This window comes from Dipodomys ordii, unplaced genomic scaffold, assembly GCF_000151885.1.
Source record: "Dipodomys ordii isolate 6190 unplaced genomic scaffold, Dord_2.0 Scaffold129, whole genome shotgun sequence".
Lineage (NCBI taxonomy): Eukaryota > Metazoa > Chordata > Mammalia > Rodentia > Heteromyidae > Dipodomys > Dipodomys ordii.
The window spans coordinates 1344442-1354361 of NW_012267345.1; the positions used below are offsets into that span (position 1 = coordinate 1344442).

Here is a 9920-nt window from a genome sequence, read left to right on the forward strand (position 1 = left end):
TGTGTGTGTGCTGTGTGCTGTGTGTGTGCTGTGTGCTGTGTGTGTGCTGTGTGTGTGCTGTGTGCTGTGTGTGTGTGCTGTGTGCTGTGTGTGTGCTGGGGTTCCCACAGGGGCAGCAGATGCCCCTGAGTCAGCTCTGGGCCCCACCTACAGCTGTAAATAAAGCTTTATTGGCAGGCAGCCCACCTGCTCACTTGCACATTGTTTATGGCTAGGTTCAGGCTACAATGACCTGGCTGAGCCATTGTGACAAGGATCATCTGTCCAGAAAGCCAAAGTCCTCTGCTCTCTGGTCCTTTACAGAAAACATCTGTGGGCGGCTGTCCTAGAACAGCAGTGGTGTCTGACTGCTTCCCACTGTCGGTTTGATGGCTGTGTGGACGGTCTTGGCACACCTCACAAAGCTTAGCTTTGTCAGCCCAGTGGCAGGAACAGGACCACCATGGGGCCTCTCTTGACCACTCAGCACTCAAACCAGCCCTGAGCCTGCCCCGCAGCAGACCAGCCTTTGTGGATCTACCACCATGGCAGACCCACGGCAAGGCCAGAGAGCCATGCGCCCTGCCCAGAGCTGGCTCTCCTCTGCTCAGCGCCAGGCCCGGCCTGGTCCTTCCCTGCCTTCCCTCTGTGTTCAGAGCCACAGGTCTGTGTTAGCACCCTTGTCAGAAAGCAACCCCATCACCCGCCCTGTGATCAGGCCCCCTCGGCCTCCTGCCCGCCTGCGGCCTGGCCCACCTCCGCTCTTCCCTTCTCATGCTCATGTTTGCCTGCCCAGCTCCCTCTCACTGCTGTGGGCAGGGCACCTCGTACACAGCAGGTGCTTCCTAAATGTCTGTGGGAACGAGAAAGTGAGCTTGTGCACACAGTGCTGCAAGGATGCCAGAGGGCAGAGGAGGCTGGGAGGGGCTGGAGCCCATGGGAGGCTGGGAGGGGCTGGAGTCCACGGGAGGCTGGGAGGGGCTGGAGTAGATGGGAGGCTGGGAGGGGCTGGGTGGAATAGACAGGAGGCAGATTCAGTCAGTGAGTTCTGGAACGTTCTGGGGAGTGCCTGCTCCGAGCTCCGGCCAGCGCTCACAGCTGGACCTGCCTCCCAGCTGGGCCCAGCAATCAGCAATCATCGCCCGTCCTCAGGGGAGGTCTGGGAGGCGCAGACTTGCGTCCTGGGATTGGCTCTGCCCCCTGCTCTCCCGCTGGAGGAAAGGATGAGCTGATGAGCAGCTGGAGGCTCCAGAAAGCAGACTCGGCAGGTCTGAAAGCCCGGGTCTGTAGCAGAGGCCTCTCGGCGTCCTACTGCCAGCACTCCATGCAAACACCCTGCCAGGTGACGGGTGGCAGCCCCAGGCATCAGCCTCCCTCTGCCCCGCCGACGGTGACGTTGGAGCCAGAGTGACCACATTACCCCAGGCTCATGCTGGGCCTCAAGGCTTGGTAGCCGAAGAGGGTCAGGGTCAGAGCCAGAGAGCAGCCTGCCTCCCTCCGTCACAGGGAGAAAGGAAGCCCAGCCAGCAAAGAGGGGGAAGGTACTGGGGCAAAGTGCAAACCCTGGGTGGCCTTCTCTTCTCTCCCCTATCGAGGAGAAGTAGTGGGAGCAAGCCCCCGCCCCAGCCACCATCCCCTCCCCGCGCACGTGGAGGGGTGAGTTCCCACGCTGTGCCAGCAGCCTGCTCGCTGCTGGCTGCTGGCTGCTGCGGAGAAAGCTGTGAAGGAAAAACAGAAGTGGGAGGGGAACAGGGTGGGGGCTTGTGGGGCGAAGCAGGGAAGAAAGTGTGGCCTGGGCAGAGAGAAGCACTCTGAGCCCCTGGGGGGGCTCAGGCTCCAGATGAGCCCTGGGGCTCGGCCTGGGGCCGAGCATGGCTAGCAGAGCACTTCTAACCCCTTCCTGAGCAGGAGGGGGTGCCTGCAAGCCTGTAGTCTGGCAGCCCTGAGGTGGCCGAGCTGAAGCATGAAGCGTCACCTACCTGGGGGGGCTGGGGCCTGGTGGGTTGGCAAGACAAGAGCCTAGTTTGATCTGAGTTGGGTTGAGGCCCTGTCTGTGCTGGAGGCTGGGGGAGGCGCCCCTCACTCTGCCTCCCCTGGAGGCTGGGGGAGGCACCCCTCACTCCGCCTCCCCTGGTCCTCTTCCGGTGGGTAACAACGCTCAGCTGTGTGTCTGGTGTAATCAGATTTGCTAAGCAGGCCTGCGCCATAATTCTGTGGAAGCGCCTGACACACAGGGCAGTGCCCAATGTCCCCGGGGAAGCAGAGTGGCCAACTTTGCCAGTGGTTGGTAATTAGCCACCGGGAGGAACAGGATATTTGCTAAATGGCCCACACAATTCAAGGCAAAACAGCCCTGGAAATTGTGGGGCTGGAGTTTCCGCTGCGGCCACAGAGCTGGGCTGTGGCTGGGCACAGGGCAGGGACTAAGTGTATATTCTGAGCTGCACGGCGGAGCCCTGCCCCAGCCCTACCCTGCCCAGCCTTGCAGCCCAGCCCTCTGCCCAGCTTTTCAGAGCCTCGCCTCCTTGGTCCCAGCTGAGGGCTTTGCGCAAACCCTGGGCGTCCACAGCAGCGTCCGTAGGCCCCAGGCTCCCTGGCACAGAGCAGGCTGTCCCCCGGACTCAGCTTCTGGCCAGGGCACAGGCTAAGGCTGGAAGCCTGCTGTGCTGAGTGACTTGGCCTCGTGTTTAATCCTTTGAAGTCAAATTACTGCTCAGTTTTAGAAAATGCAAATGAAGGGCTTATTAGCAAATCTTATTGAAGTGGCTCAAGCTTCAGAGGCCAGCACACAGCAGCAGACATGCGCAAAATTGGGGCTGTTAGGCAAAGGGCATTCTCCTGCAGAGCCAGAGGTAGAGCGGGGCCTTGAACTCATCGCAGCCGCACAGTGTGGGCGGTGGCTTCCTGTGGAGCAGACTGGGTGTTGGCCAGCAGCAGGGCCCCTCCTGCCCCCCCACTGCTGGGCACTCGGGGAACGCGAGGGCAGAGCCACGGCCCCAGCTCCTGGCTCTGAGCCGCTGCTGGCCTGGACGAGGATTTCAAAGCCCTGCCAGCTGCAGCTTCACAGACATCCCGCAGACAGGAACATTCTAGTGGGCTTTTTTGGCCAGCAGATATTTGAAGCCATGGCAGGCAGACCTTTGTCCCAGAGGGCTGGCTCCCAGATGCGCATGGCTTTGGTCCATCTGTGAAAGACCGTTGCTCCGAGTCAGTATCCACCCACTCCCGGCTGACAAGGCCCTCACCGCTCCTGCAGGGAGGGTGGGGTGGGGGGCAGCCCTGAGAGCTTCAGCATGGAGCAGGTGGACAGTCCAGGGCTTTCAGGAAGGTGACCCCAATCCGATTCAGGCCTCTGAGCTGAGTTGTTGGCTTCCCAGCAATGGGACTGGTACCAGTCTGTGTGGCACAGCGTGGCACAGACAGGCTGTGGCCCTGAGGGCTTTCTGTTCCTCGGGGCTCAAGCTCAGTGGCCTCTGTGGTCAGCTCTCCAGGCCAGGGCTGCGGCCAGGTGGAAGGACGTTGCCACCGCTTGTCTCCGCCTGTCTGCCTCACTCAGAGGAACGGCCAGGCCCAGCCGTCCCTGGTAAAGTCCCTGCCCCAGTAGGCACATACCTTGCCCAGACTCCTGCCTCAGCTCTGGGCTCAGCTGGTTAGCAGCCCATGGGCGTGTCTGGGTGCTGTCCGTGGTGCTGACTTCCTGAGCTCTCTGGGGCTCTGAAGCCTCTTGTCAGTGACCCCAGACACTGTGGTCCAGCTGCTCCCAGAAATCCCAAACCAGAGGAGAAGGTCAGGGACCAGGTGGTAGGTGACAGGTACATGAGGAACATGGGCAGAGGCTGCTGAGCAGGGTCAGCCTAGGAGAGGCCCAAGGACTCATGGCCCAGGGCATCTCTCTGGGATGGAGTCACTGCCTGGTCTGGCTCGTGGTCTGTGCTTGGCGGGTGCTTATGTGTTCATTTGTCGGCTTGTAGACAGTTACTCCGTGCACCAGCCACTGCTCAGGCTGGGGCTCTGAGTCTGGATTCACAAATGGCCCTTGTTTCTCCCCCCACAAAAGGAGGGAAATAATAGTTTCTGCCTCCCAGATTTCACATGCTCGACCACCAAGGTTGGAAGAGGGGACACTCCTGCCATGTGGGCCCCAGCCAGTCCCGTGGGCATCATGGGGGTCCCCACTGTGGCGGGTTTTCTCACCTCGCCCTTAGGAAGTTCTGGGATTTGCAAACCTCCCAATAGAGTCTGGACACCCACCCCCACCCTCCACTACCACCTCCCACGGGCCGGTTGCCGGCAGGAGTCAGGGTTGTCTATCTAAACACATCAGGATTCGTTAGGTAGAAAAAGGCCCAGGGCAAAACAAGTGACACCGTGCAGAGCAAGGGAAGACGGTGGCAAGAGACAGCATCTGGCGGGCTCGGGGCTCCGGTCCCTCCTCAGCCTGGGTCAGACCACCTCCTGCAGCGGGCAGGCTCGGGGCTCTGGTCCCTCCTCAGCCTGGGTCAGACCACCTCCTGCAGCAGGCGGGCTCGGGGCTCCGGTCCCTCCTCAGCCTGGGTCAGAGCACCTCCTGCAGTGGGCAGGCCAGCACCGCAGCGGGTGGGCTCAGGGCTCCGATCCCTCCTCAGCCTGGGTCAGAGCACCTCCTGCAGCGGGCAGGCCAGCACCGCAGCGGGCGGGCTCGGGGCTCCGGTCCCTCCTCAGCCTGGGTCAGCACACCTCCTGCAGCGGGCAGGCCAGCACCGCAGCGGGCGGGCTCGGGGCTCCGGTCCCTCCTCAGCCTGGGTCAGCACACCTCCTGCAGTGGGCAGGCTCGGGGCTCCGATCCCTCCTCAGCCTGGGTCAGACCACCTCCTGCAGCAGGCGGGCTCGGGGCTCCGGTCCCTCCTCAGCCTGGGTCAGCACACCTCCTGCAGTGGGCAGGCCAGCACCGCAGCGGGCGGGCCTGCGCCTGCTGACATCCTCCCCTCCTGCCCTGTCCTAGCAAGATGGGGCCCAGCAAGCTCACACCCGCTGCACAGAAGCACAGGCCCTTTGTGGTTATCTTACCCTTTCCCTCTGCCTCTCTCCTCCCCACAAAAGAACAAATGCAAGCAGGGCAGAGGCCCAGACCCAACCCAGCCCTTGCCTTGCCGCTGGTGACCACCTTGGGTTCTGTTGGTTTACACATGCTCAGTCTCAGGGCTCAGCACCGTGGGGTCCTCGTGCAGAAGTGAGAAAGCAGAGTCTGCTCAGGAAAAAGGGCTGGAGTTCTGTTTAGGACCAGCCCGACGTCACAGCTGCCCAAGAGCAGGCCGGGGCTCCATCTCCCTGAGGTTCGCGTCCCCACCACAGCTCACAGACCCCTGCTCCCAGGTGCCCGGCCACCGCCCAGAGGCCGCTGCTGCTCAGGACTGTCCAGTACCAGCTGGGAGGTGTGGCTGGCAGCTGGGGGCGCGGGGAGCTGAGATGTCCTCGGGGTTTCTGGGTCCAGGCGTGGATGCCCTGGCCACGGCCTTACGCTTGGTACACCCCACCAACCCGGCTTTCTAGAGCACTCATTCACTGGCCAACACCCAGCCAGCACTGCAGCGCCCTGGCCGCAAACAGGCACAGGAGAGACGGGTCACTGCAAGCCAAGGCCTCACCAGATGCCAACACCGATCCAGCCAGGTGACCTCCAGCGTTGCCCTGGGCTTAAATTCCTGCTGAGGCTGGGATTTGTCTTGGATGTCTCAACGTTCACTGGTTGATACATTGATACGTCACATTTATAAAACCCAGGGTTAAAATTTGTAAGCATCTAAATAGATACAGAAAACGCATCTGTCAAAATTCACCATCCTGCAACTGTAACCCCACCGTACATAACAAATTAAAACTTAAAAAGAAATTCATCATCCTTCATGATAAGAGTCAAACTGAGAACTCAGTAAACTGCACCCCCCACAGTAAAGAGGGACACACCCCACCCCCAGCGTCACAGGAGCTTTTCTCCGGGATCAGGACTGGAGACCACTCTCCCCGCTGATCCAGCACAGCTAAGCAGCACTGTGTCAGGAGAAAGCGATAAAGAAGTGAAATTGTCTGTTTGCTGACAACATGATGTTATTATAGAAAACCCTCAAGACGGTGCCGAAAAGCCATTAGAACTAATGAGCAAATTAAGCATGGCTACGGGACATAGAGAAGCAAAATATGCCACATGTCATACGCTACAGCATCACAAAAATGGATTGTGTCTATACACTAGCAATAAACTAGGAAAGAAACCAAAAGCAACTCTATTTACAATAGCAACAAGAAATTAAATTCTCCGGAATAAATTTAACCAAGGGGTTGAAAAATCTGTAAAATTATAAAACACTGATGAACAAAAATGAAAGGAAATACGGAATGAAAGACACAGCTGCAGGGCATTCCCTCCCAAAATCCAGTCACGGTTTGCATAGCCGTGAGAAGACCATCCTGCGACCCCCAAATATGCAAATTATTTTTTTTTGTCAGTTGTGAGGCTTGAACTCTGGGCTTGGCGCTGTCCTTGCACTCTTCAGCTCAAGGTGAGTGCTCTACCGCTTGAGCCACAGCACCAGTTCTGGTTTTCTAGTGGTTTATTGGAGATAAGAGTCTCACGAACTTTCCTGCCCGGTCTGGCTTTGAACCGTGACCCTCAGATCTCAGCCTCCTAAGTAGCTAGGATGACAGGCGTGAGCCACCAGCGCCCGGCTACGCAAAGTATTCTTGTGTGCGTGTGTGTGTGTGTGCATGCACTGTGTCTTGTGTCATGTGTGTGCATGCATGGGTCTGCACGCATGCATGTATGTTTTGTGTACATGCACATGTGTGTGTGTGTTTGCACATGCTGTTATGTTATGGTCTTGTGCATCTTTTTAATGTTGCTTGATGGAACCCCGATGTCAACAATCCAGCTGGGTGTGGTAGCTCACCGCTGGAATGCCAGATTCACCGCAAGACGGTTGGTGGGAGGGCCACTATCCCAGGCGGTCCCTGGGCAAAAATGCAAGATTCTTTCCAAACAATAGCTTAGGCAAGAATGGCTGTAGCTCAAATGGTGAGCAGCTGCCTAGCAAGTACAGGGCCTTGAGTTCAAACCCCAGAACAACCAAAAAAAATCCACATTTCTTAACTTTACCATTAATCTTATCAGCATGTTCCAAAATTCTAACTTTCACCTGAGAACTTGGGTTTTACTAGCCCGTGGTATCTTTCTTTCCTTTTCCTTCCTCCCTCCTACCCTCCCCCGCTTCTCTGTCTTTTTGGAGACGTGGCTAACCTTGTGGCCCAGGGCCCTTCCTGTGTCTGCCCTTCTACGGTGCGTGGTCTCACTGTGGGAGCAGAGCAGCATGGTGGCCGCCAGGGCAGGGATGGGCAGCGATCAATGCTGATTAGACAACAGGAGCTCTCGGTTCTGCCCGGTGGCCAGGCTCTGGAGATCTCACAGCCTGTGTCATCGATGGCCACCCCATTCTGTGCACATTTGGGACAAGAGTAGATCTGAGGTGTTCTAACCCAAAAGGACCGTGTGAAGCGTGGGGTTTGTTCCTTAGCTTGACGCTTGTCATCATTCATAGCAGACATGCTCAGAACCCCGCATTGCCAGGTGCAGAGATGGGAGGTATGAATCCCAGCACGGCCTCTCCTGGTGCCGTCAGGTGTAGCCTGTTGGATACGCTCCTCATCTGCTGGGGGTCACACCCTCCACGGGACCATGCCGGCCGGGGCTGCAGGCAGGGCCTCTCCCCTGCGGGGTAGGAAGCATGGAGGGGTTGGGAGCTGGGGAGGCCTGGGCCCCACCCTGGGCCCCGTCGGGAGCTGTTTTTGCTGCCTGTGCTGGGTGAGGTGCGTGCTGTGTTCAGTGTTTTGACATTTAAAACCCGTGTTGGGCACACTCCCGCTGTTCAGCTCTTCCCCGGCTGCAGTGACTCCGGCATTGCGTTGTCTCCTGAGCCAGACCCGGCGCGCGTGAGCGGGCAGAGGACCCCTCACCCGGCAGAAGGTGGATTGCAATGGCGGGGGGCCACAGGCTCCAGACCCCCACTCTGGGGAAAAGACCCCCTCCACCCCTGGGGCCGCCGGAGCTCCGCCCTCGGGGCTCTTCATCCTGTCTTTGTGAAGCTGAGACTTGAGGGTGAACTCAGGCCTCCTCCTCAGAGTCCTGCTGAGTGGGGTCCGGAGCTGCCCGAGGCCGGGGCCGGGGCTGGGGGCTTCAGGGTAACTGGGCTGGCTCCCAGACCCAAGGGGCAAGAAGGATCGCCAAGTGATCGAACACCTGCTTAGTAACCGTGAGGCTAAACTCAAACCCCAGTACCACAAAAAGATAAAGATTTCAGGTCCGGCCACTCTGGAGGCCACTCTCAGACTCAGTTTCCCCAGATGCAGAATGGATGTGGAAGTTGGAAGTGGTGGTGGGAGGGGCTGGCTCATGTGATTCTCCAAGGACATGAACTCTCCGTCTGCAAGGGGGAGCCATAGCTTCAGCCTCCTTGGAGTGGCCTTGAACTTGGGGCTGGGGAGGTGGACATACCTGTCTGCCCCTGGGAACTCAGCCCAAAGCTTCAGGCCGCTGGGACCCCTGGGGTTTGTGCAACTCTGGGAGCCGGCGGGAGCTTGCCAGCGTAACAGAGGTCCCCCTCCTCTGGGTGTGGGTGGATGGGGCGCCACGGGGCTGGTCTGCAGCACAACCTGGACGGGGCACTGGACAGGGCAGGTCCTCCCGGCCTCCGTGCCGCAGGCCCTGGGCCTGGCCATGACGACCAGCTGGGTGGGCGTGTGCCTCAGCGCCCCCCATGGCTGCTGTTGCCTCCTGCAGGTCAACACCTTCACATCCTTCCTGTTCCCCATGGTGGTCATCTCCGTCCTCAACACTGTCATCGCCAACAAGCTGACCGTCATGGTGCGCCAGGCGGCCGAGCAGGGCCGAGCGTGTGCCGCAGGGGCCCAGCCCAGCACCTTCAGCATGAGCATGGAGCCCGGCAGGATCCAGGCCCTGAGGCACGGCGTCCGGGTCTTGAGTACGTAACCCTGGGGTCAGAGGTCAGCAAGGGTGGCCAGTGCTGCTGGAGCAAGGCACTGGAGTGCCGGGGACCCCGAGGCCCCGCTCCGCTCCCCTCTCCCCACGTCCCTCGGTCACCAGGTCACTCCACGGGATGCTGGGCACCAGGGTCAGCAGAGGGGATCAGTGGAGGGGTCAGCGGAGGGGTCAGGCCTGGCACAGGCAGCCGAGCACTGCTGAGAAGCTCACACCGCACGGTAGTGTTCAGAGGCAAATGCAAGGGAGGAGAAGGTGAAGTGGAGCCGCTGGACGGGCGGCTGGGGGCGGCTCAGAGTGGATGTCCACTCCTCAGGACCAGGAGCTGGTCTTGGCAACAGAACCCCAGGCAGGAGGCATCTGTGCAAATTCCCTGCAGTCAGAGGTCAGAGGAAGTCCCTGGAAGTCCAGAGGCCTCTCCTGGCTCTGTGCAGTGACTTGGTGAGCGCGCCAAGATCACAGCCAGGGCTCCTCTTCCTGACGCTGCTGTGGTCCATGCTGCCTGGCCTCCGTCGGATGCATCCCACACCCCTGGGCTCTGGGGCTCTCTATTTAAAGGGACCCCTAAAACTTGGGGAATTTTTAAATTATGCTTTTAAAATACATAGCATAAGCCGGGTACTGGTGGCTCACGCCTGTCATCCTAGCTACTCAGGAGGCTGAGAGTTGAGGATCACAATTCAAAGCCAGCCCAGGCAGGCAAGTCTGTGGGACTCTTATCTCCAATGAACCACCAACAAACCAGAAGTGGCACCGTGGCTCACTTGAGCTGAAGAGCTCAGGGACAGTGCCCAGGCCAAGTTCAAGCCCCATGACCACCCCCCCCAAAAAAAGCATAAAATGGACCATCTCCAGATCTCTTCTGCTTCCCCAGCTAAAATTCTGTCCCTGCAAAACACCAGCTCCACAGCCCCCC

At 59.2% G+C, this 9920-nt stretch overlaps 1 protein-coding gene across 1 annotated transcript in view; it reads left to right on the forward strand.

Annotated features, from left to right (window-relative positions):
- Ntsr1 (neurotensin receptor 1 (high affinity)) overlaps window positions 1-9920 on the forward strand; it is a 46034-nt gene that overhangs the window by 28338 nt on the left and 7776 nt on the right. Inside the window, exon 3 of the mRNA XM_013030347.1 lies at window positions 8786-8987. Coding sequence (XP_012885801.1) covers window positions 8786-8987 — 202 coding nt within the window. The remainder of the gene's footprint in view (window positions 1-8785; window positions 8988-9920) is intronic.